We start from the raw sequence: 27221 nt of genomic DNA, 5'->3' as shown, positions 1-27221 counted from the left end.
GACATTGTAAATTTGGTTTCTGTGACTTGTGAAAAGATCTCAGAACCTCTTGTAACTCTTCTGAAGTTAGCAGCGAATGGGAACTGAGAGCTAACAAGACCGGCTTACTTATGTGCCAGGTATTAGTGTGACATATATTACCTCAACCTCTCAACAAGCTAGTGAGGTGGAGACTTTTATTATCCTCATTTTACAGATGAGGAAACTAATCTAGGAGCGGTTACCAGGGACATACACTAGAGTGAGTGGTAGAACTTAGATAGGTAAGTGGGTAGGTAAGTGGATAGATAGGCAGACAGGAAAAGGTAGAAACATTAAGAGTAGTAAGGGAATATTATTACTGAGAGATGTAATAGTTCACTGGCTGCCAACTGTGTTGTAGGCATTATGCTAGGTATTAGAGAAACAAAGAAGCACCAGACTCTAGCCCAACCTTCATGGAAGGCACACTTGGTCATGGAATGCCAAAATGTAAGTAATTAGTGATGCAGTGTGAACATTTTTATAAAATTGATACATTGGGGCACCTGGGTGGCTCAGTCGGTTAAACTTGCGATTCTTGGTTTCCACTCAGGTCACGATCTCACAGTCTCATGAGTTCAAGCCCCGTGTCAGGCTCTGCACTGGCAGCACAGAGCCTGCTTGGGATTCTCTCCCTCTGTCTCTGCCCCTCCTCCGCTCACGCTGTCTTTGTCTCTCTCAAAATAAATAAATAAACTTAAAAATATATTTTTTTAGATAAAAAAAAAAAAGATGTATGCATGAAGTCTGTAACAGTAGACTAAAGGAAGGAGTCAGACTTGTGGTGGAGACCGAGGGGAAAGGGTATTTAGCCGAGGGAGGTGACGTTGAACACAGCCAGAACGCTCTTAGAGGACAAAGACCATACGTTTCGAACTTTGCGTCCCCGGATTCCTAGGAAAGTGTCAGGAGGTAATGAGTGCTCAGGAAATGTTGGACAGATAGATGGTGGCAGTGTGGCCAGCTAGGCATATGTGGCAAAAGAGTATTGGAGGAAATGCTTCTCCCTCCCCACCTCTACCCCTCCCCATTGAAAGCGTGGAGACAAGTAGGGGCGCAGTGTGCTCTTCAGAGGTAGCACTGTGGGTGTGTCATTGAAAAGTGGCTTGTTGGGAGTATGACTGCCATGCTGCATCACACATCACTCTCCTTTCACTTGGACCCATATCTCCTGCCAGGAGTAGTCCCTGCTCCCCATCTCCTCACTACACCTGCTTTAAATCCTACCCACATTTCAAGACCTTGATAAGGACAACACTTCTCCATGAAGCTTTCCCAGCAACTGCCTTGCAGGTACCCTCTCCTTTCTCTGTATTGGTCTCCGATTTCTTATTTTGGAAAGACCCTCAGAAATCCTCTGCTAACCTTCCCTTTGATAAAGAGGAATTGGAAGCTCAAAGGGTTAAAGAATTGTATGGTTCACACAAGCAGTTAGACTGAGTCTACCCCAGAGCCTGATCCATGTTGATTGGTGCTCCGCTTTCTCCTAAATTCAGTAGTAAGTTTGTGGAGGTGAGGAACCATGTGTTACACTTAGTATGAAACATTTGTAGATGAAAGAATGGATAGAATACCACATTCAGTAAAGATAATGTGGTTCCCAACTTATAAAATAGTATGTAGACGATTAAACAGAGTAAGGCCTCAACCATTAGATGCGTTTGTTCAGAAAGAGTACCAGAAGAACAACTAGGGGACAGTTTTCATGTTAATTTCACCAGGAATGTTGTTAAAGATGGCTGTTAGATTCCTTTCTTAAAGCTCACTTGAACAACTCAGTCAGCTTGATATATTTCTGACAGTTTAGATTGTTTATTTCTAAGTTCTGATTAGAAATTAGTCTGTTTTCCAATATAAAAAAATCATTTTCTTAATTTAATAATTTTTGCTTCACAGTGACATAATTAAGGACGAAGATTAGATCCCACAGTGCCCTTGTCATTGCTACATGAGAAATCCTCCTCTGACTCAAAAGGAGGCTTACCGGCCACAAAGCCCGTTGTCCCCAACATCCTCATTGGGGATTCAGAGGAGGTGGAGCCTTCTGCATGCATTCTTAAGTGGGGAGTGGGTAGAAGAGTTAGGTATGAGGTTATTGCTAAACAGGAACAGCCATGACTTAGGCAAGATTCATTACACAGAAACCAACACAGTAGACCCTTGTGATTCATTGATTTAACCTTCACATATTCAGTTATTCATGAAACAGTGACCCAGAAGATCCGTGATGTGTAGTAATTTGTCATTTGATCAGGTGTGTTCTGAAGTACCTGTGCAGGAGCAAGTTGTTTAGCTGGTAATAAGCCAACTGCCCAGTTGTTTTTAGCTCATTATCACATATGTAAGAAGTCATGCACTGGGCAGAACTTTTTTTGTTTCTAAAAGAAAGCCAGGAGGAAGAATAGTAAAGTGAAGTCCTAGAAAGTAATGGTTCCTTACCAGAAAACAGAAATCTGGGACAAATTAGAAAGCTGGTGTGCTATATTTGGCAGTAGAGTGAATCCCTGAAATGCTTGGTACAAAAACAAGGAAGAGCAGTTCCTAGAAATGCCTCAGCAAGTGTACTGATCAGTGTAATTTTGCACTTTCCGGGGCAACTGTAATCTGTGGCATCATGCACCAATTAGTGTGTACAAAGACCTCAGGAATTACCTCTTGTGGAAAGCCTGAGTCTACTATATTTCCATTCCTCAATCCCCATCTTTTTTTAATGGGAGGCCCGGTAATGATATGTTGACTGAATAGCCTTCTTAGATTACACCATTAATCTTGCAGGTGTTGAGATGTTTCCGATCTCCTGTTGTTTAAGCCTTTTAGATCGGGTAAAACTAGCATATATCAGTAGCCACTTGTATCAAACACTGTTTTTTAAAAAAGTATTTGGCTGATCAGAATCTGTTAGCCTCCTAGGAGGAAATCCTCTTGAATAGGGAAGATAATGAAAAAGTGGTATCTCCAAGGATAACTAGAAATTGGGACAATAGTCACCCTAGATCCGAGAGTTCTGAGACTGGGCAATATGTCAGGGAGTTAGGGTGGCTTCTTAATCTGTTGTTAAAAAATATTTAGAGGGGTGTCTGGGTGGTTCAGTCAGTTAAGTGCATGACTCTTGATTTCGGCTCAGGTCATAATCTTACAGTTTGTGAGATTGAGCCCCATGTCAGACTCTGTGCTGACAATGCAGAGCCTGCTTGGAATTCATTCTCTCTCTCTCTCTCTCAAAATAGATAAATATTTTAAAAAATCATTGTCAGGTTCAAAGAAACACTCTATTAAAAAATACTTAGAATAAGTGTACTCTTAATCTTCTTTATCTGTTTCACCCATCCCCCTTCCATCCACTGCCCGTCTGGCAACCAACAGTTCTCTATTTAAGAGTCTGTTTTTTTGTTCATTTTGTTTCTTAACAACAACAACCCAAAATGCCTAAGAATAGAAATTCACATACAGCCAACTGATAAGCTCCTGAAGCACTAGAGAAAACCTGGGGATTACTGCTTCCTCTAGTTTATACCTGATCTCCTAGGAAGTTCCCTTTCTCCCTTCTGAGGCAAGTTTTTATATTCTCAGTTATAACATGTACAAAGGATAGTATTAACATAAACCCTAAATTGTAAAAAGTGGCTTTTCTGAGCATAAGGATAGCTATGATTTCACAGCAGGAAAATAGTAAGAAGAGGGAGAGAAGATGGGACAAGGAATAGGGAAGGCTGGCTTTCTCATTTGCTGGGCAAGGGATCCACAATGCCTTGAAAAGACAAGGCCAGCAGAAGCCTACACTCGTCTCGGGACAGAGTCTGAATATCAGAGGTCACACATATCCGTAGGATTTCAGCCATCACCAGCTGCAGGTATCCAGATAAGTCAAGTCTACCACAAAACCAGGGAGAAGAGCAAAGAAACACATGCTTAAAATGTGAGGAAACTGTGGCAGCACGGAGGGATTTTGCAGACAGAAGGGCTTTTCAGAACTTAACTTCTGTGTTACAGACACTATGCCAAGCCGAGATCATGAAAGCAGATTCTCAGCTTCCACATCAGGCTTTTTCCTGTCTTTAATGCTGAGAGATGTGTGTGGTATTTATTGCCAGTTCCTCTTGTCTTAGAGTTTCTACGTTTCTGTGGCTGGGCTTCGTTTTCTGAATGGACTGGGGGAAATTGCCAAGAGGTCTAAACTTCCTGGAGATTGGGTTGTTCCAGAGGAGCCCTGTGGTGTGCCACATGGGAGCTGTCTCCTTCCAGGTCCCCAGTCCCAAGTCCCTTGGTGTTCACGTAGATCCCATCTTGGCAGTCATGCCACCCTCCCGCCCCCAGCATATTTGTTATGCATGTCTCAGAGAACAAGACTCTGCCTGTGTGGATGAGTAGCTTATCAGCACCTAAGTGGTGGACAGCACCACAGCCACCTTATGACCAGAGGTTGCTCTTCTGACCCTTTTTAGCCACTCCACTTATAAAGGGTTACTTTTGGCTTGGTTTGTATACTTAACTGATTTCATAATAAAGGAGCTTTGTAATCAAAATTTTAAGCTAGATTCTAAGCAATTTTAAGTATTGCAGAAAAGATGAGTAACTGTCAGGGAAAGATGCACACTATGGACCAAAGGGTGAGAATGTTAGTATGATAACTGACTGTGTTTCTCGGTGGAAGCAATGTAGAATTCCCCAGGAGACCTGGCTTCTGGCCCTGCCTCACCATTCACTAGCCAGATGACCCTTGGGCAAGTCATTTGGTTTTGCTAGGCCACCATTTTATCCACTTACATGTAAGAATTTCTGGCTAAGAGAAATTTTCTTCTCCTTTGACAGAGATGTCCTGTATGTAGATAGAACCATTCCCACATTTCTATGCAAGGTCAAGCATTTTATTTCCTCTACTTTCTTATAATTAAACATTCAAATCTTCAGTCCACCTTTTTTTCATACCTTAATTACAGGAAGGATTAGATTGATTTGTTGAAATTAGAACATTCCAAAAGAAACCTAGCTTTCTGCTTAAAGTTCGTATGCATGGAAAATCTAGGCTCACTGATGACTAGGGTATATATATGCTTGCTTTTTTAAAAACATACAACTTGTTACCATGTCTCTTACATGGCAGTTGATGATTACATATTTTTGGAGTTGATAAATAAATAATAATCTTCCAGGCCTGTTTAACACCTAGACATAGATCTTTGGTAAGAAACACGTACCTGTATTGCTTTCTTTGAGTGTTTGTCAAGTGATTCTTCAGAATGTTTTACTTAACTTTTATTCTTTAAAGGGCAGTACATGAAACATTTGAGTGACTCAGTCTGTTAAGCATCCAGCTCTTGATTTCGGTTCAGGGCATGATCTCATGGTCATTGGATCAAGCCCCCATGTTGGGCTCCACAGTGAGCGTGGAGTCTGCTTGGGATTCTCAGTCTCCCTCTCGTTCTGCCCCTTCTCTGCTCATGTATGCACAGGCACGTGCACTCTCTCTCTTAAATAAATAAACTTTAACAAATAAAAAAAAATGGGCAGTATACTTCCATATTAACAGAGTTTATTTCCTTAGAAAAATTATCGTAGAGGTTCCTAGTCCCTGCATCCACGTGTTCATTCTCCTCTGCCATAAAGTTTTGGCTACCGATATGGCCACCCAGAATAAAGACTACATTTCCCAGACTTCCTTGCAGGTAGGTGTGGCTGTGTGACTAAGTCCGCGCCAGGTGAAGGGAGCTGAAGGGATAATGCAGCTTCTCACAGTATGCCACTTAGAGCTGTGCCCTCCCCCTTCCACTTTCTTCTCTTCCCATTGGTTGAAAGACTAGATGGACGAGGGCTGCGCAGTATGTATTGAGGAGCAAATAAATGAAAGGAATTTAGGTCCCTAGTGACTTTGTGTAGAGTCTAGTCCCCATCACACATTAAGTTAAAGTTAAATTTCATAACACTCTGATTCCAAATTATCACAAATTCCCAATTATTAGAGGGTGAATTTGTGAGAGTTGGTTCATCATATACTAACTACTTTGCCCCCTTTAATTCATTCTGGTTAGACTGATTTATGGTGTCATTATGTCCTTTGCTGCATTTGAAAATATTTGGAAGTATGCTATACCCCTGAAATGTGGGAGCAGCCCCAGCTGTTCACTGGCAACAGCCCTGACCTCTCCATGCAAATCTAATATAGTGGTCTGAATGTGCGCCTGTTCTCCCCATGAGCTCCTCTCTGAATTTTATCTCAGGTCTGAGATGGTAGCTCCCTGTGGGCTGCTATTTAGTGTAGAAGAGGATGAGTTTAGGCCTGTCAGGTCATCAAGCACAGTACTGTCCTTTTACATCGAACACCAGTTCTAGTACATATCTACAGAGAGAGAGAAGCAGCTTTGCCTGGGAGGAGGAGAGATGATGATAGAGCTTACGAGAGTTAAAAATTTTCAAATAGACATGGTTTAAAGCAGCAGTTCTCAAATCATGGTGCCTGGACAGCAGCATCAGTAACCTGTGAATCTGTTAGCAATGCATGTTCTGAGGCTTCAACCCAGACCAACTAAATCAGCGACTCTGGAAGCGAGGTTCACAGTCCATGCTTTAAAAAGCCGTCTAACACACTCAAGTGAGAACCACTTCAAAAGAATGTTGGAAAGCCTGAGAGCGGTAGTTACAAGGGCCATTTCCCGATGGGAGTAAGGAGTCTAGAAGAACTTTGGCTAGAGGAAAACGACCAGGTGGGGAATGAATTGAAGAAGCACATTCTTCAGAGAGAGGAGTGAGAGTAAGCCGGGGTTCGCATCATGCTCCTGAGAAGGGTCTAAATACTATACTTCTGTGTTTGGTACCTGGAGCCCCTCTGGCCTCTGCTTCTTGGTTCAGGCGTTTCATCAGCCAGATGTGCAGAATTGCCTTTGTGTCACTGCAATTCTTAAATCGCTGGTATTTTGGGGTGGAAAAGGTGCTATAAACCCACACTATGATGAATAAGGATAGCGCTTCAGCCACCTACCTGGCAGGTCGGCAGGTTGAACCTCACCTTGCTCTGGAGAAGGGTTTTGAGCCAGGAGCCAAACGCTTTAATTGCTATGAAGGGGGGAGGGGGGAAGTAGAATTTCCATGTAAGGGCTACCAAGAATATAAGCTATTTAATAAATTATTTTTGAATGCCTTTTCCATTTTGGTAGTTGAAGTTTGAAAAATGTTTGGAGTACTATAATTATCATTTCTGGGAAAAAATACACATCGCAGTATTTTTGTTTTTGCTGCAGGTCAAGTTGTCGTTCCGGATGGAAAGTAAACACGTCCCTTTGCTCAGCTGCAGCTCACATATTTGTAGTCTCTGGGTGCCCTCTTGGCGGTCGTGGTAGATGAGGGTTTACGCCGCGGGTACACAAAGAATACAAAGACGGCATAGAAACGTGGGGCCCTTTCAGGGGCTTGGCCCAGCACAAGGCTGATTAGGAAGGAATGGTCAGGAGGGTGGAGAGGCCTTCAGAGGAAGAGTTGTAGGAAGGGAATGAGGCTGTTCTGAGAGACGCTGACCGCCAGAGGTGGTCTGCAAGGAGGAAGCACTTTCTTACTGGGGAGGGCCTTTAATGGTGTAGGTATAAATGTCAGGAGGCCTCTGTGTGTCTGTTTTGGGGAGGCAATCTTTAACATTATATTCCATCTTGTCAATTTGCTAACTTTGTGAGCCAGTCCCATCAGCACATCTTGAATGCAGAAATAGCTAGGGAAGAATCTCCAGGGAAAACTACCTCTATAAGGCAGCTTCCTTCCTGCTCTCCAGACAGAGCAGAGACTGTTCTCTCAAAAAAGTGGCCTTTTTTTTTTTTTTTTTTAAGAAATCAATAAAGAAAGTAGTGGAAGTTGACAGAGAAGCAGCACTTGAGTTAAACTTCTAGCATGCTAAGATGACTCTGTAGGGAGCACGCTAAGAGATGTGTGTATGTGGGGATATATGGTGTGTGTATGTGTTTCATAATCAGCTTCACCTTTGTCAGTAATAGCAGACATATAATGATCACATCTGTGTCCTAGGCACTGTGTTGGGCATTAGGTTTAAAACAGAGAGGAGGAGTGAGCTAATATTAGCACCTAGGATAATGCTTTGCGTGTGTATATGTATGTGTTGATGTACGTGTGCATGTATATGTTTAATATGAAATATTCTTTTATATTTATATAGCTTTTATAAATATTATATATTTATACAATAGGAGCGAATGCATACATTTTGTTTTCATCTCTGAAACAGTCTTGTAGGGTAAGCATTTTGATGCCCCATTTAACACATGAGTATACTGTACTGAGTATTGTTAAGTTAGTCTGACTCAAAGCCTAGACTTTTTGTAATAATTGATGATGGTGATAAGAGCTCTTCTCTTCTGGACACTTGGATGCGCCAGGCAAAGGGCTGCTTGCAATATATATTACCTCGCTTAACTCTTACAACAACCCCGAGGAAACTTGGACACAGAGAAGTGTCAGGAAACGTGTCCAAGATCACACAGATAGTTTCAGAGGAGCCAAGATTTGAACGTACTTTTTTCTGGCTCTCAAATCTTGGTAGTAAGCCAGTAGGTATACTGACTCCCATGTATGCAAGAGAGAGAGAAAAGTAGCTAAAAAGAAGCCTCTGTTAAATGACGAGCCACTGGTACAAACAAGTATTTTGTCTTAAGTAAAACAGAAATTAAAAAAAGAAAGGAGGAAGAGAAAGAAGAAATAAATGGCCAAGATAATTTTTTCAAAAATCTACTTCCATATTTTTAGCCACACGGTTTTTGTGTCCCCCAACCCCCCGCCCCCGCCAGAATGTGCAAACCCTCATGAGAACTACCAGTTGAACAGCTAAATAGCCCGCTGTTGTTCCTTTGCGGCTGCTGTTGTCAGCAAAGACTGAACAACAGCAGCGTCCTGCGGTGCCTTCCGCCCGTCCTTTTTCCATGCTGGTCTGCGCCCTCCTTATTCTTGATCTATCATTTTAATCACATAAGTACAGTCGCTTTCAGGAACTTCTGAAGACCTCCGATCAGCACATAGTATTCTTTGGAGTCCTCAAGACTTTTGAAATCCATATACCACCTCTGGACTCGGGATTTTATTGACAGAATTGCTGACAATGCCCTTGGTTTTCTGTTCCTTCCTTCTTCAAGTCTCGTAAGATCTCATTTCTTCCACTGTACTTCTAAAACTCTACGTGGTTAACAAATACTGGGGTTTTAAAAGGAAGACTGGCTCCTCCTCTAATTCAGCAGTTACTGCTGGTCCTCCCGGAGGCCCTGCTTGCAGAGGACGGGCTCACAGAAGGCCTGGCTGAAGGATGTCCACAGAGACACCCACACGGCCAGCCCCCCATTTCCAGATGCACCGCACCTTTCAAGTCCGGATCCTGATTTCACAAAAAGAGAGCCTGGTTTTACAGCATCCCCTTCCTCAGTGGAGGAAAACTTGAAGTGCAGAAAGCAACCCATCCAATGTGGATCACTCAGCAAAATAGAGGCTTTGTTTTCTGTAATGGACGTTGCCTTCCGCTTCAACACCACCCTGGGGAGTTCTTCATTTCTAAGGTTTATGCCTCTGACATTTTCAAACTGTTATGAAGATTCCTCTTAAGATGTTGCTGAACTGACTGCACAAATCTAGTTAATTTAAGTTCTCCTCATTAGTCATTTTCCCATTCTCTAGTAATTTTTCTTCCTTTTCTGGGGGCTTGTGTTTACGGCAAAAAAGGGAACCAGGTACTCAGAGAAGTTTGTTAGGCAAAATTAGTCTTTTTGAAAGAAATCTTCCATTTTCTTTGTACATTTATCCAAACCATCCTCTGAGGCTTTATTTTATTGCCGGTTTTTAAAAATAAAATCCTTGTTACATTTTGCAAGTTTGTTACTGTGTACAAATATCTAAATTTAATTATATGAATGGCAAATCCCTCTGGGAGTAAATTGAATATGTGTTCGTGGTGTGAACTAATGGATGATGAAATAAAACGTCCCTGGACTCAAAATTCTAATAAACTTTGGTAAACTGTGATTTAACATTCAGTAGGATGTACGTAGGCCACGTTTGGGATCTGACTCTCCCACTCCCTACCCTCTACCCCTCTCTCAGCTATTTTCATGCCTCCCAGGGAGCTCTGACCTCTTCCAAGAAGACTCTAGAGAACTCGTTGATTCAGAGTTCCTGAGAATTAAAGCGGGTGTATTCTTGAGCTTCTAGATTGTCCAAGCTCCCCAGCGGTTCTCGTGTGCAGCCAGGGTTGAGAATCATTATTCCAGCCCTGTGGTTCTCATACCACCGCGTGCATGAGAATTCCATGGAGGGTTTGTTCAGCGAGATTGCTGGGCCGCACTCCCAGTTTCTAATTCTGTAGACCTCATATGGGGCCTTAGAATTTGCATTTCTAGCATATTCCCAGGAGATGATGAAGTGCTTGTCCATGGCCCACTGTTTGAGAACCATACTCAAGACCACAGAATCACCTGGAGATCTTGCTGAAGTGCAGATTCAGTAGGTCTGGCCCAGGTGTCTGAGACTGTACAGCCCTAACAAACTCCCAAGTGATGCCGATGCCGATGCTGGTGGTCCAGGGAGGCCACCCTTTGAGTAGCAGAGCTCTAATGTAAAGCGTTATTTTCAACCCAATTCAGTAATATCCTACATTGAAAAGATGTGTGGGCCGGGAGAGTCCTAGAGGTACCATGGGGCTCAGCATCTGGTTTGGACCATTTGGGGCAGGCAGAGATCTGGAGGGCTCAGTGCTTCTTTGGCATCTGGCCAGCTGCCGTTTGACAGGATGTTTGAATACACCCTTTGCAAAGCTCTGTTGTCAGTAAGGAACTTCATTGTAAAGATTCCTGGTTTGCTTGGAGGAGTAACACGGTAATTCTCAGCTCTAATCACACAATAGAATCACTCAGGGAGCTATTAAAATAAATATTAATTCCCAGGCTTCTCCCCCAGAAATTCTGATTTAATTGATTTAAGGTGGCATCTAGACAGTGGTATTCTTTTTTTTTTTTTTTTTTCTTTTTCATCCGAAGTACAGATTTTATTATCTACAAAGAGACATTTGCATTTCTGGAAAATTTTCACTAAATGCCAATAAATTAATCTTTATTTAGGGAATTTCAGGCATCAGTTGGAAGGGTATTTTGGTGCAGAAAAAATTTTTTCATTATTCTTTATTTTTTTTCTTAGGAGATTGAAGTTCATTTTATTTCCTTAGAAATTAAAGCACTGAATGTTTCCATGCATATGTATGATGTGATAAAGTATGCAGGAACTCCAGAGGCCTTATCACCTAGGTGATTTTTATTTGCTTATTTTTTATAGGATTTTTCTTTGAGATATATGTATATTTTTTTTTAATAGAATTTATTGTCAAGTCGGCTAATATACAGTGTGTAAAGCGTGCTCTTGGTTTTGGGGTAGATTTCCGTGGTTCATTGCTTACATACAACACCCAGCCCTCATTCCAACAAGTGCCCTTCTCAATGCCCATCACCCATTTTCCCTTCTCCCTCACCCCCATCATCAACCCTCAGATTGTTTTCTGTGTTTAAGAGTCTCTTATGGTTTGCCTCCCTCCCTCTCTAGACAGTGGTAGTCTTAAAAGCTTGATAAGTGATTGTAATGGACAGCCAGCATGAGAAGCACTAAAGTATCTTATGTTGCAACTTTACAGATCATTTCATTTTTTTTCTTTATATCTGGCTAATTTATATTCTGGGATGCAAACTAACTTTATTAGGTAATGAAAACAATGTAGTATGGCACTTTCAACACACTGCCAAGAGAAGGGCATATGTAGATTCCCTCACTGTTAAATCCTAAATTCAGAGTAAAAGAAAGTGCTGGGAAAGTGCAGCTGGTGTTTCCGAACAAGCCGAAATATGAAGTATTTCTGGGACTGTATCAACAAGCCTGATTTTTTCCCCTCAGGGTTATGATTGTGTGGAACGAGTCTTCACCGCGAAGCTTGCCAAAAAAGGTTATGATAAAATCGTGGAATGTGAATGAAGAGAATTCACAGTGTAACTTTAAAGGAGTCAGTCTCTAAATTTAAAAATATAGGGATGACGTGGCTTACGTTTGTAATAGAAGTTTTCAGAACAAAATAATACTGGATAAAAAAAAACAAACCAAACCAAAACCTCTACCTTTTATCATGTGATGTCTGTAGGAGCAAATGAGTTTGGGAGGCTGGCCAGCCAGAAAGTGTTGAGGACAGTACCAACGACCCTGCACCTCTTTCTTTATCTTTGCCAATTAATTTTGCATTCTGTGTGTGAGTGAAACCGTAGCCATTGACGAAATATACAAATACCAGAAAAGCCAATGAGGAAAGTTCAAGTTCCTTTTGCTTTTGGTATTGTGAACCAGTGAGAAGATCGTCGGCTTTGGAAGCTGTGCCACTTGCTTTGTGACCTTAGCCAAGTTTCTTAACCTCTCTGTGTCTAGTTCCTCCTCTACCAAGTGGAAAGGAAAATGTCCTCTTTTCCCAATGGAGGAGAAAAGGAGAGGCATGGTGCGTTATGCATAGAAGGTACCCCACTGATAAAGATTGCCTTCATTTCCCTAGCACAGTCGTGAGAACTGAATCCTTAATGAGAAACATTATATGTCAAAATATTTTTTCTTGTAAGTCTTTATTGGTATTTTCTAGCTGGGAGTTACACTAGTTTAGATTTCTTCTTCATAACTGTGAGGTATACTTTTCTTTTTGGAGGGTAGGCTTGCTCTTGCCTGAGCACCTTCATCCTTGCTGGTCCCTCCATCTGAGACATCCTGCCCTGCTGTTTGCGTGCCCTCTATCGTTCATTCAGGTCTCTGTGCAGGTGCCCTCACCCAGAGGGTACACCCACGTTGCTGATTCTACTTCAGGGCATTTATCGCCCCCCAGGCACCATGGTGTGTAGCTCTTTGTTTATTGTCTCACTCCAGAATTCTGAATCCAGGAGGGCAAGGACTTTGTTTTATTCCTTTTATGCTCTAAATTCTGTGCCCAGAACCCCCGGCACATGGAAGTCATTCAGTAAATGTTTGTCGGATGAATCAGAGAAGGATTAGAGAAGATTTCTCCGACTTCACCTCACCTATACCACCTCAAGTGGCATAGCCTCCAAAACCAAATCTCCTCTCATGAGGAGATTTGCCTGCCAGGACGGCCAGGTGGCCCCTGTGATGGCTTCAGTGATGCCACAGCTACTCTAGGACTTGAGATTATAAGGGAGGAGGGACTACCAGAGTGAGGTGGAAGTCCCAGAATCTTCCCCTCTTTGCTCCCTGCTCTACCTGCTAAATTCTGTGATATCAAGTCCAGTCCACACGTGGGGGTCTCTTGAAACATCTCTGTGGTTGGAACTCCCAAGGATTGTGTCTCATGACCGTGTGCTGCCTGTGTGCATTTGTGTTGTGTGTGAGAATCAGGATAGATTTCAGGAAAATGACCGAGCACCCAGCAGCGTTGATTTTGTAGTTAGTTACTGGTCTAAATTTCAGTAGTCCATTTCATGCTGCCTGTTTTCCATTAACAAGTATGCAGCATTTTAAGTGACCATCTCCAGAGATTTTGAAAGAGGAAGAAAGTTTTCGTGTCAGATGTGTGGGACTCTGCAGAAAATCAGATATAGTGAGAATCTGGCAATATCATTTTCTCTTCTCTTTTTTTCCCTTCCCATCTAGTAGTTTTCGTTTCGGCTTTGGTTTTATTTAAAACTCTCGAGTGCGATTGCTACTTGTAGATCATGATTGCACTTTCCCTGTTGATATAGGAACCTGGAGAAGATCTACAACTGGCCAGCATGTGGTCACACAGGTTAAAGTGACTTAGATTGAGACGCACTTTTCATTATTATTGTAAAATCGTTCTAATACTGGGTGACCCTGTCAATATTTTAAGGGCTAACCTCTTACAAGAAGATAATTAATATGATGAAAGAAGCTTATTTTCTCTCCATAACCACCTCTGTTACAACTGATTCTGTCACTTTAATCTTTCTGTATCTGGGGCAGTTTTTGTTCTTTTTTTTTTTTTTTTTAAGATGCTAGTTGCAAAGTGTTGCCAAGGCAACCAGACTGAAACCTTGTTAATTAACTTAACTATTATATATAGATTTGTTAGACACTGTAAGGAAAGAGTCAGAAGAGGCTTCTTTTCAAATGGATGAAATTTAAAATTCAGAGGTAATATCAGAAAAACCTTCTAAATGAATGGGAAATACAGGTGTGGCTATAGTTTTCTCCTTATTTTTTCACGGAAGAGAGATGGAATGGAGACGTAGATGAATAAATGAAATCTCTTAAAAGAATTAATTTAGAAATGGGTCGGAAAAGAAAGTATCAGAAAGACACTTCCTGATGCCATGGTAACCATGGTTGGGTACCCAGGTCATGACTGATTGGAGGAAGGTGCTAGTGAGTAAGGGTACTGGATAATCCATCAAGACCTGAATAGAGGGTTAAAAGAAGAGAAAAGCTAAGAATGTTAGCAATTACAAGATGAAAAGAAAGATACAAATCTTAGAAATCTAGATTCTTTAAAAGCATCATTTTACAACTTGCCAAGTCAGTATCATAGGCTTGAATCTTATGCCTACTAGTCATGGAGTTAAGAACACAGGCTTAAAAAATTAAAGTAAAAAACTGATAGCAATACAAGAAGTTGCTGGTTCATAGTGGATGATTTTAATAGATCCTTCTTGGAAATTAGTTTAAAAATGTGAGCTAGAAGTGGTCTGAATGTCATAATTAAGCCTGATTGGATAGATTTGCAAGTTTACATCTAGTAAAGGGAAAATACATGTTTTTTTCAAATAGCCATGTATTTTAAAGATGACCTTAGGCCATATTTACACACATATTTACCAACTCACTCTCTCTCTCTCTCTCTCTCTCTCTCTCTCTCTCTCTCTCTCTCTCAAGAAATGAACAGAAGTAGAAAATAGTACCGAAGTAGTACAGCCTACATTCTCTGGCAAGAGAATGAAACAATACAGTTAATCTAAGAAAACAATGATGATTTTAAATCTGCTAATTGATTATATAATAAATTACAGGGAAAGCCACTATGGTCATCTTGAGAAAAGTTGAAAAAGTACTTAATAAGATTTAAAAACCCTCATTTTTAACATTCCTAAATCCCTTTGGATAGTGGTTCAAACAGTGTCTGTGATAACCTACATTTTGTATTACAAAGGCATTTGTATTACAAGGGCAGTTTTTTTTTTTTTTTAAGTTTATTTATTTTGAGAGAGAGCAGGGGAGGGGCAGAGAGAAAGGAGAGAGAGAGAGAATCCCAAGCAGGCTCTGCACTGTCAATGCAGAACCTGACGTTGAGCTCAAACCCACAAACTGAGATCATGATCTGAACCAAAGTCAAGAGTTGGACGACTGAGCCACCCAGGCGCCCCACAAAGGCAGTTTCTAAGAAGTAAATAAATCTCTCAAGGCTTGAACTGCAAAGCACATAAGTAGGTGACAACATTGAGACTGTGAAGCATAAAGAGCAGAATAACCAGGAAGATCTAATATGTTGGGTTATAATGAAAGCGTGTTTTATTGAAGCATATATTTGGAAAGTCTGATTGTACATAACAAGTATTTCTCAGGAGAAGAATGGAATAGAATGTGACACAGAATAAGTTCATCACAGCACATTAACAAGAGGAGGAATGAAGTGTTATTGCAGTTAAAGTCACAGAGCTTGTGGTATGATTGGACACAGTGTGTTTGTGTTTGCCTGAGAAGTCATCCACGGGACGTACTTAACCAACTCCATCTCCATCAATCCCCATGCTGTCAAGATTCACTTTCTCCTCCCCAGCTTAATGATTTGTTTTGTCCACACTGATGGATATCCAAGACTGGAGTTCCTCTTGTGTTCTCTTCTCCGGGCAGTTGCTTGGGGTTACCATAGGAAAATAGGATATATGCATTCTCCATCAGCCTACTGCAGCCATGCTGGCCTCCCCACCCCTCCTGGGACATGCAGGATGATATTAGCTGTTCCTGCCACTGGAATGCTCTTCTCCTAGATATCTCCATGGCCCGCTCTCTCCCTCCTTTAAGTCTTAGTTCAAACATTGGTTTCTCAGTGATGCCTGTTCTGACCAGATTATAACCGCCGCCCCCCCAGTCACTCTGATTCCCCCTTGCTCTGTTCCATTTTTTTCTCCATAGCACTTAACACCCTCCACTATGACACACTTTGCTTATTTATGATGTTTAGTGTTTATTTTTTGTCACCCTCCGCTGTGCTGTAAACTCTATGAGGGCAGGAATCTATGCCTGTTCTCCCTACAGCACAGCTCAAGCTGCTAGAACAGCAGGTTCTCTGTAAATATTTTTTAATGAATTTACTACACCTGTGAGTAGGAAGGCTCTTTCATCGGGCGTTTTGATTAAACAGGAAGTAGACAAGGAAGATGGTCAGTGAAATGAAAGATACAGCCATCAAGGTAGGAGTGACCTGAGGAGCACTTGGTTTTGGAAATAGAGCTACTTGTGTAACAGGAAGAGATGAACAACCTGGAAGTGAGGACACCTGGATTCTTGTTTTACTTTTACCGCTGACCACACGTGCATCAGTTGAACTTAATTTTTAGTTGAGAAGACTAAACTAGGTGACCTGGATCTGACCGTGCTTTGTGATTCTGGATGGGTTTTACTGTAGAAAACATGGAGCTAATGATAATGTACCCCAATACCACATGGCGTCATTTTCACCCAACATTTTCTCAATTCCATCCCCCCTCCATTCCCCCCCTTTCCCCCCCTCGCCCAAGAGATCACAGGGCCATGATGACATGCCTTGGGTTTGTTTCAGCCTTTTCCTGAAGGACATAATGTTGGTGTAGGTTTCTTAAAAGTTTAAACCCAGAGACTCAGCTGTGGACTGGGGCTCCAGAAGCTAGGGCTTTGTTCGATTTAGTTTTCTTTTCTTTTAAAATGGAGGCACAGCAGTGGTCAGTACATAATGCCTGAGGAAGGAGAGAGGGGCATTTGATCTCTGCTAGAGATAGACACGCCGGATGGTGTTTAGGGAAATTACATGGCAATTTAGCTCCTTCTCCATCTTGTGAAGCTTCCATGTCATAGAATCCTATGGTCTTAAATAAGTTCATCTCTTCAAAATTCAGGGCTCAGAGAGAGAGTTCTTTCGTGTTGATAATCACATACCTTTGTGTCCAGTCCCTGAAGTAGCCAGGATTTGTTTGTGGGTCTATTTTGGGGTTTTAAACATATGCTGTTTTCGAAGAGCAGGCCTTAAAACTCCTTTTAAGTTCAAAGGCTTTCGGTCAGTAAGTGATGAAGTCCTCTTCCCAGATCGTGCACCCCACGTAAGCACCTTCCCGTGCCACTCTTGATTTTGGTTGACACATGGAATGTGGATTTTTCAGCACAAGTGAGCAGGGAGGTGGAGAAGGCCACTGTGCTCCCCCCGCCATGTCATGAGCAGATCTCAGGGGAGATTTTCATGGCCGGCTGAGCCGAGTGTGACAGTTTCACTGGTTTCTTTCTCTCCCCTCCTCTTCGGTCCATGAATAGATCCTCAGGACTGCCCCTGAGTCTGACAACAGCGCCCCACACTGCCCCCTGGGCACGTGCTAAATTCTTTCTCTCCCATTTAGAAGAGAAGCCAGATTGCTCCAAGGCCCGCTGTGAAGTCCAGTTCTCTCCACGTTGTCCTGAAGATTCCGTTCTGATCGAGGGCTATGCTCCCCCCGGGGAGTGCTGCCCCTTACCCAGCCGCTGCGTGTGCGACCCTGCGGGCTGTCTGCGCAAAGTCTGCCAGCCGGGATACCTGAACATACTAGTGTCCAAGGCCTCAGGGAAGCCGGGAGAGTGTTGTGACCTGTATGAGTGCAAACCAGGTACGCGCGGGCGTCGCATCGGCGGCCTCGCTTCTCTGCAGCCCAGGGTCGCAGGCCCCTCTGCTGCCACCGCTGCCAGCCTCCCGGGGAAGATGGGCTTTGTTGCCGGCACCCTGCACGCCTGCCACTCTCACTGCTGACCTCCTAGTCAGAGGGGCAGGGTGACAACTCGCTGGTGCACACGCACCTGCCGATAGGGACCATCTTTTTTCTTCTCTCCCTTTTCCTTCAAAGTCTGCTTGACGCGGGAAGTGGGGTGAGAATTTATGATGCTGTAGCTCTGTGCTCCGTTCCCCCAGAGAAGAAGGTCAGAGCCTTCCTTGGTAGACCTATCAGTTTATCACCTTTAAAAACAGCCATCATATGTAAACAGAAAGATGCATATGTAAATATGCATCCAACCACCAGATGCGTTAGAACGAAAATCTCAGCCCTAGTCTTTCTCCTTGCCAGTTCCCTGCCATCCGTCTGCAGGCTTTAGAGCATGTGCTAGGTCTCAGACTGTTTGCTCACCTTCTTTGCTGCATTTGATTTGTTGTCCTGTCCCAGCTACTTATTGCTTCGCAGTATTTCTAACATCCTTGTTCTTGTGCATTTCTAATACACTCTGTGAACAGGTCTAAACTATAGTGATTTCTTCTTTGCAAGTCTCTAACCATTGGTCAGACTTTTTTTTTTTTTTTTTTTTGGTCTTAACTGCTGGATAAAAGCCTCAAGCAAAACAATCCCTTGTCCATCTCTTGCAGTGTTGTGCCAGGAACGCGTCTGGCTTACCCTCACCATCCACATAACCAGCGCTGGCTTCCCTCTCTCTCTGTGTCTTCATCCTAACTCTTAGAGGTCTTATCCCCTGCTTTCCTGGCGCAGATACGGGCCCTACTGCCACTCTCTAACGTGGACCGAAATGAAAACGTCAGTGCGACGAGAGGGTTCTGGGGAACAAGGAAACTGCACACGTTTGTGAAGAGCCAGTGTTTCGTTTCGGGGACTCCCAGTGCAAGTAAATGTAACAGTAAATGGTGCCTCTGTTTGCCCCTTCCAGTTTTCAGCGTGGACTGCAGCACCGTGGAGTGCCCCTCCGTGCAGCAGGCCGTGTGCCCTCTGGACAGCTACGAAACTCAAGTCAGACTCACGGCGGACGGTTGCTGCACCCTGCCGACAAGGTTGGTCCGTCATCAGTTTGTCAGCTCTTCTCCGCTGTCTCGTGTGTTAGCATCACTGAAGGCACAGTTTCAGGCACGCACTCTGCTCTCCCCAGGTTATCAGGGAAACCTAACACGCTCCTGTTTCTGAGGAGAAATCCTGACTATTCCTGTGACTTGGTATTTACACGTCTCATTCCTTGGGTCAAAGCCAGATGTCATCAGATCAAGTCACGAACCCTTACAGGTTCTTCCCTTCCGGGTGTCTGTGCACTTTGGCAGGTTGGGAACTGCATGGGCATATGGGTCCCTCAGCACGCAGCCAGGGAGGCAGCGGGGTGTTGATCAGAGCGGGCACATCACTTGACCCTCCGCAGTGAGTCTTCCCGGTTCTTAACCGTTGTGTCCAATGGGATGAAACACAGCAGGCCTCGTGGAGCTGCTCCCACGGAATCCTTTACGTTTGCCATCACGCATCGACCCGGACCTGCTAATTGCTGAGGCAGAGAGGAGTCTAAATTCTGCTGATGCTTTTCTGGAGGAACAAGCCAGCCCTCTTTGCCTTGTTGGGGGAAAAAATTCCTGTCATTTTAGTCATAGTAGCAGGACATCCACTCAGCCCTCCAGGACCAGGCTCACTCCAGAACTTGAGGGTCTCCAGGTCGGGTCCTAGACAGTCTTCAGAGAACCACCGTGGAGCCGGCCTTTCGTACCTGACTTTGGGGGAGACCGTGCTTGGAAACATGGGGTTTCTGTTCCGTTTCCCCTGCTGAGACGCCCTCCCCTCTTCCCTGCCATGACCTCTCCTCCATCTTTCCCAGGCCACTAAGGCATCATTTTGACCAAGTCAACTCGTTTCTTTCTCCTGTGCTCTGCATTTAATATCCACAGTTGAAACGGGCCTTCCTTAGCTCCCTTTCTAAACTGTCCGTCTGCCCTGTCCAGTGCCAGCACTTCCCATGTGTGTCTGTTGAGGAGTCGTTTTGATTTTCCAAATGGCCCTGTCAACATAATATATATGGTCTGTAGGTAAGTGCCAGTGATTTGTAGTCCATAATTGGAGTAGACATCCAGAGTGTGTTCTGATAATTTCTTTTCTTCTCTTAAAATGACATTAGTTTTTCCCTAACCTTTGCCCTGTCAGAAGCTCTAGGAACCTCTCAGACACATGTTACACCCCTTATTGTATCCATTGTATGGTATCATAAAGCAGATAACAACGATTCACGTACTCACAGTGTGTAGCCCCCTCTTAGGACATTACAGTGTGATTATGTGAAGATACTTGGAAAGGGGTAAAACATTGTGCAAACGTGAGGTATTACCAATCCGTAATGGAGGAACAGGGAGTGTCATTAACGGTAACAGATGTCCCTTCAAGGTCTTCACGAAAAGGAAGGTAGCACATTATATTAGAGAACCTAATTAATCAAAACTAAGCCAGTTGTTAATTAACAAGTCCTTCAGTGAAGAAGAGGGACAATTCTCAAGTCACTGTTATAAACGTAACATGGCACCATATGCACGTAGGAGGCACAGTAGGCGAATTTTCAGCCCCTCCAGGGGGTCGAAGTGGGTAAAAGACATACTTAATCTCAGTTTAAGGAAAAAATTTTCTCACAACTAATGACGTACAGTGATGAATTGGGCTGCTTCCTCAGCTCCCCAGAGCTGTAGATTTCTTTCCGTCTGGATGGCCACCTGCCAGGAATGCTTAGAAGAAATGTTACACTGGAAAGGAGGTTCAGCTAGATGTCTTCTGTTTTATATCCAAGCTTCTGTGAGTCTTACAAACATAAACCTTAGGATGCTTATTATTGTGTTGATGTAAATTTGACTTTGGCATCCAGGGCTCAAGAATGGTCAGTCAGTTAAAGGTGCCTCTAACGAAGAAATTGAAAACAGAGATGGAAGTCATTCAAAATCCCACTGTAAATTATTTGCAGGGGAGGGATAAGTTCTCACAGCCCTTTAGTTTCTGTATTTGAGATGGTCGTTGACCCATGGTACTCCCCGCCCCTGTCCGCGTACATCCTGTGTTCCCGCCTGGATAAGACCCCTCTCCTCACTTGCCCATGCCCAGCTGATGCTCATGCCAGTGCCGACAGCTGGCTTCCCTGGGCACCTTCCCCTCCTACAGTTTCTGCTCCCCTTTCGGGACTGCATTTCCTTCTCTTTGAAGTGTTTGAAGTCTTCAGCCCTGAGGATGACTTAGGTGCCCTCCTCTGCTCACTTGTAATTTAATTCCCATGTGTCTCTTGAAGCACTTTTTATGATACATTGATATCATTGATTTTTTTTTTCTTTTGGTCAGTATTCCCTTCTCTGTGTGATTCTCAAGGGAATATTTTATAGCCTCTAGTACTAGAATAGGAATTGTAATGTGTCTACCTACGTTTGTTGATGGGTGAATGAATGAACGAATGAATGAGCAGGCCCACGCTAAGCCATGTTGATTTCTTTCTTGAAGAAGAAAGCCTGAGTATTTTTAGTTTCTTGTTACCCTCCCACTGTTGGGCAGTAAATACTACTCCCCGGCTCACTTTAAAAACCTTGCACTTTTCCCCAAGCCCCTTCTTTATGGCCCACTTCTCCATACTGCAGAAATTCTGCATTCCAAGCACCAAGGTCACCTCTCAAAGCCTTTATCTCTCCCTTCCACCTTTTCTAATATTGTTCACACTGCAGGACTCCAATTAAATTGCACTTTATCCAAAAGGTCTTCATGCTTCAACCAACACCCATCCTACGCCCTGGGAGCTCCTAACGTGTTCTTTTCTGTGTTGCCAACTAATCGCATATTTCCCTGCATTGTTATTTCACTGCTACACGCATAGTCTTGTCTCACCAACTAAAGGACGTTTTTAGAGGTCAGGAATTGTGTCTTCTTTCTTTTCCTCTGTATGCATTCATACTGAATGAATCGGTAAATGCAGAATGTACTCAGACCGTGGTTAAAACCTAGTTTAGCATATTAAGTGGGTTCCCGCTTACTAAGGAGGATGATAGGTCCTACTTTGGCAAGAGAATAAAAAGCCAAACAATCATGTGAAAATGGAAATAAAAAGAAGAGAGCCTACCATGAGTCATAGCAGGAGTATTTCAAGAGAAAAAAAACTACATGACTGTATTCTTTTGTGTGATTTATGTTTTTAAGAGTATGATGTTGAGATACACAGAAGACCATTTTAGAATACATAAAATTAGGTTGTAACTATTTGGTCTTTACCGCTTATTTATAAAGAGCATTATTAAGAACTTAGAGCCATTTTGGACCAAAACCAGCGATGTGGAGATTTCAGGGGGAAAGCCCTTTACAGTTAGGGTGAAGGTATCAGAAATGTTGGCAGTAGAGATTTACCTTAATGACCCCTCTTTTGTAAAGATGTCTTGGACTTTCAGCAAGGAGGAGAGGAGCTCGTGGACTTTGTCCCCCTTGCCTTAAAGAACAAATTCCTCTCTCCGTTGTTCTCATCCAAATGGAACTCCCATTCCCAGTGAGACTCTCACCCATTCCAGCCCCTCACCGCCCTATTTCGGTGTGAGTCCTTGTGCAATTTGTGACTTTTTGTTTTATTTTTTTCAGCTATTCATCTGTTTGTCAAGCATAACTTGAGCTCTTACAAGTGACAGACTCTACCCTCTAGATAGTCTCTTCATGCGTGGATATCTCTTTTCTCTTCTGTTCCCAATGAGTGCTGGTTTTCCCACCTTACCCCTGCCCTTTCTACAGACAGGTCCTTCCTTCTTTACTTGCTGCATCTTTGCTTTTTCTTAATGGCCCATCCTTTGTTTCCACCCTCTTTGGCTGTCTTTTCCTGAACTTCATCCCATTCTGACGTCATTCTTGCTTGCAATACAGTGAACTCTTAACCATTTTTAATTCTTCTTTCCTCGGCTAGGTTTTAGGTTTCCAAGCACCCTGCCAATTTTTTTTCTCACCTTTTCTCTTCTCTTGGCCCTGGAATGTGATGTGAGCTCATCACACCTTTCAGGAGACGGTGAAAGGAAGGAGGGTTAGTGGCCACGGGCCTAAACACTGGATGATGGCAGAAAGGAAAAACAGCCCTGTCCACAGGGCTTATGACACCTGTGGTTCTTGGAAGGCCCTGCGTGTGCATGTGTGCGTGCAAATGCCTGCCCGCAAAAGGAGTCTTGTAGCAGAGGAGGTTACGTCTGATATATTGATCCGGATGATACCTTTATGGGGAAGGACTAAGTATTGAAGTAGCATGAAGGTGGCGATTCCAAGGACAGCTTAACTGTGTAATGTGCCTTACTGTTTACAAAGCGTTTCTGTTGTTCTCATTTTATCATTCTGATTCCATGAGGAATTTATAGATAAGAAAACAGAGGCAGAGAGAACAAGTGAGCTGTGCAGAGTCATGTGTTCTTTGGTACAAGGATGAGAGCAGGTCTGAGTCTTCAACCCAGCTTCTCTGATCCCAAAGCCTTGTCCTCTCCACCGCAGTTTTTTGATAACTGTGTTTTGCTGTTGTTTTAAAGTCCAGGAAATAATATCAGTGATTATGAATTTATATTTCACCAACGTATGTACGTATTTCAGCATTGTACATATTCACACAATGTGCATATGTTTCATTACTCGTTGTCGCACAACAAGCCACCCCCAATAGTAGTAGCTTAAAACAACAGAGATCTGTTATTCCTCATGCCTGCGTGTGTTAACAAGGTGGTTCTCCCACAGTCTGCTACCTTTCTGCTGCTCTCTCCTCCTCCTCCTGTCAGTGGGCAGTTGACCCAGGAGGAGACCCATGATGTAGGAGCCGCTGGGCACCACCTTAGCGTGGGTTATCATTTAGCTGACCATTATTTTGAACTTCCCTCCTTAAAGTTGTGACTACCTGGTTAAAACTTGGTTTAGCAGAGAATGCCATTTTTGGATGCCACGAGATCTGCCTGGTGAAAACCAGGTCAATTTTAAAAACAAACACAAAGAAAACCTTTCAGAGATGTTGCACAGAAATTCTTCTCTGTAACGGTTGATTATAGAATGGTTGGCTGAGAGACATGGACCCACCAGCTGTAGCTAAAGGGTCGATCCAGCCTGGGATGTAGGTCCGTGCGTCCCGTGTTGTCCTGTGTCCGCCAGTCCACACCTCCACGTGGTTGTGCTATTTCTCACGAAGATGGCTCCTGGATCACAAGTTTTTTTTTTTCTCTACACTCCACTCTGCTATATCCAGCGAATGTGCCTAATTTTACAGAGACTTCCCTTTGCCTCTATATTTTTTCATATCTTTTTAGATGCAGGCTTTAGGACAGTCATTAACTAGTTAAAAATCTAGACCACAATATCCTCCACCTTATTTTCTTTCATTGTAAGTCAAATGAGTTTTTCATTGCCCTTATGCCTTTTGACTTGTTGCTTAACTGCTTCCATAGTTTTATTAAGAAGATGAATGAATGTAATATGTTATTGACAGTCACCCATTCAAAATTTAGTTTAATGAGATTTGTCCCAAACTTTTTGTTCTGAAGCCATACTGTCTATAAATATGCATTCCTTAAAAGTTATTGAGAAGAATCCAATCTGGGTATTTTGAGGTGAAAATCAATGAAGTCATTGTTTATGATGTTCAGGCTTAAAATAGGGTTTTTCCTAGGTTGTACACAGTATAGCCAGCCAGGTTCCCAAGCTCCCTCCTGGCTCCAGCCTCTCTCTGACTAACGGGTCTGATTCTCTGCCAGAACCTATATCCAGAACATTTATATCTCTTTCCGAGACCCTGAAAAACCTGTTTTATTTTTAAATCCAGATTTAGAAGCACTTTTCACTTTTTTTTTCCTTAATCCAAAATAATTTAAAATTTTTAGATGGTCTGTTAGCTCCAGTGTTGACTAATATGTGACTTTGTTTTTCACCAAGAAGTTTCATAGACTCTCCGGAGCACATTACCTTCTAAGTACAGTTCCACTGGAAACGTAGACAAACAGGAATCCTGGTGCTCCTGTTCAGGCAGCAGGTTGTACGGCCCCCCTGGTTTGGGGATGGAGGGACGTGGGGAGCCGGGGAGGGTCTTGCCTGGTGGGTGTCAGAGCCAGATTGTGTGAGCACAGACCACTAGGCTTACTGTCCCCTGTGGTCCTGAGCTCACTCCCCACCCAGCCCTCCCTGGTTCCACCACTCAGGAGACCTAACACGCCATGTCCTACACTTCCCTTTGTTATAGTCAATTTTTTAATAATAATAATGATAATAACTTGTTAATAGTCGGTGAGCAAATGTGTGCACATGAGTAAACTCTGTCCAGCAGCTGAGGAATACTCCTCCACGCGTGACCTGGTGTCATGCAGTGACAGCACACAGCCAAATATCGAGTGCTAGAATGCTGGCCCACTTCAGCAGGAATTCAGACAAGGCTGTCACATCCTCTGAGTCTGTTTTCTTTTCTGAGAGAGAAGAAGGGGAAGAGGGATTTGATGATCTCAGCAGTAACTTCTACCTTTAAAGTTTTTGATTTTCCCAAACCTTTTAGAGGGGGGAAGAACCCAAGCTGTTGGTGATAGACTCCTAGGAGAGAAAGAAGGAACATTTTAGAAAATTCCAGCACTTAGAAGATAATAGGATAGAGATATGTGGTGATGGCGGGGGTGGGGGGAGTCCAAACAAAGTTATAAATGAATTGTTTATTTTTTTCATTTTCTTTAAAACAAAACAAAACAAAAAACTGGAGTGCTTGGGTGGCTCAGTCGTTTCAGCGTCCTACTTCAGCTCAGGTCATGATCTCACAGCTCGTGGGTTTGAGCCCCACGTCGGGCTCTGTGCTGACAGCTCGGAGCCTGGAGCCTGCTTCGGATTCTGTGTCTCCCTCTCTCTCTCTGCCCCTCCTCCACTCGTGTGCGCTCTCGTGCGTGCACACTCTCTCTCTCTCTCAAAAATAATAAATATTAAATGTTTTTAAAAACTTAGGAAAGGCAACATAAAAAAAAGAAACTTATAAGACTAATGATTTAAATCTGGGTATCAGACTTGTTGAATTGTGAAAGCTGGGTGATATTCCAGTAAAGTAGATTACCTATTGGTCCATGGCTAATGGAATATTGCTAGTTGTATTTTTTTGTTTTTTAACAACCGTAAATAGTCCCTCATGTAGCAGATTGGAGAATATCTGGCCAAAGCTGAATCTTAAGGAAAGAGTTTAGTCTCTTAAGTCACTTTCTAGCAGCATGTGGACATCTCTGCCTGTCAGCCTGCCTTGTTGGGTTTGGGGTTGGGGGGTAGGATGTGTGGTTTGTGTCGCACACCCAGCGGTGTGAACCACACCCTGTCTCCGGCTGCTCCCTGGCTCCTGGACCCACGATTTCACTTGTTTCTCCCCAGCTATTGCTGCCTCACTTTCCCTGAGGTGTTGTCTTTGTCCTCCTTGCCACTCTTTATTCAGCTCCTGGGCTTCTCTGTTTTACTCTAACTTGGATATGCATGCAGACACATACACACCCAGCATTGTATTTGTGGAAGCATGGTCTTCTGTATCCCCGACTTTATGAGCGGACCATTTCTCTTCACGACTCTTTAAATAGGAAACAATCTACTGAATTAAGTTCCCTTTTCTTTGTTTGATCCTCAGTTTTATTTCTCTCTTATGAGACCTTGACCTCAGAAGACAATTTCCCACACATGCTCTGTCATATCATAACAGCTTGAAACACTGCAGTTCCGGGAGGGGAAGTAAGATAAAAGGAAGGATGCCAACCCCACTGCATCTGAAGGATATGTCAGATATACAGCCCGTGACCAGAACAAAATTCATGAATTTTTTCTTTACTTTTCACCGCAGCATCTGGGTGTTTGTATTCAGCTGCTTCATGTGGAGAATCTAGGCTGCTTAGTCCCCCTTCCACAATCCTGGTTTGTGTTCTCAAGAAAGTCCGTCTTGCCAGTGCTACCTTGTATTATGGTAGGAGAATCATAGCCGACTGCTCTTTCGCTGTTTCTTCTGAAGAGACGTAGATCTTGAGAGAAGGAGCTTTCTTTTTCTGATACTGACTCCACCAGATGAGTCCATCAGAATGGAATTTTGGCAGGTTGTCCCTTCCCTTCAGAAGCACTTGAGTTAAATAAAAATTAACCGCAAAGACGCAGTGAGTAAAAAGGTCCCGCTTTGAAAATGTCAGTGAGATGTCAAAGACCCATTGAGGGCCTCATGGAAGGTAGAGGACACTGGGCTTGGTTTGGTGTGGGGCACGGTGA

The 27221-nt window shown here is 43.1% G+C and overlaps 1 protein-coding gene across 7 annotated transcripts in view; it reads left to right on the top strand.

Annotated features, from left to right (window-relative positions):
- Positions 1 to 27221, top strand: part of CRIM1 (cysteine rich transmembrane BMP regulator 1) — a 192891-nt gene that overhangs the window by 68911 nt on the left and 96759 nt on the right. For 5 of the 7 annotated variants that reach the window (XM_043604178.1, XM_043604182.1, XM_043604179.1 and 2 more), the window contains exons 3-4: positions 17622 to 17864; positions 18907 to 19027. The exons of 1 other annotated variant lie outside the window; for it this stretch is intronic. In XM_043604178.1, the coding sequence (XP_043460113.1) occupies positions 17622 to 17864; positions 18907 to 19027 (364 nt within the window). The remainder of the gene's footprint in view (positions 1 to 17621; positions 17865 to 18906; positions 19028 to 27221) is intronic. One more of the 7 variants, XM_043604181.1, reaches the window with a different exon arrangement.

The sequence above is a fragment of the Prionailurus bengalensis genome, chromosome A3 (genome assembly GCF_016509475.1).
Source record: "Prionailurus bengalensis isolate Pbe53 chromosome A3, Fcat_Pben_1.1_paternal_pri, whole genome shotgun sequence".
NCBI lineage: Eukaryota > Metazoa > Chordata > Mammalia > Carnivora > Felidae > Prionailurus > Prionailurus bengalensis.
The sequence above is the reverse complement of the archived record's forward strand: the minus strand, read 5'-3'. Positions and strand labels throughout refer to the sequence as shown.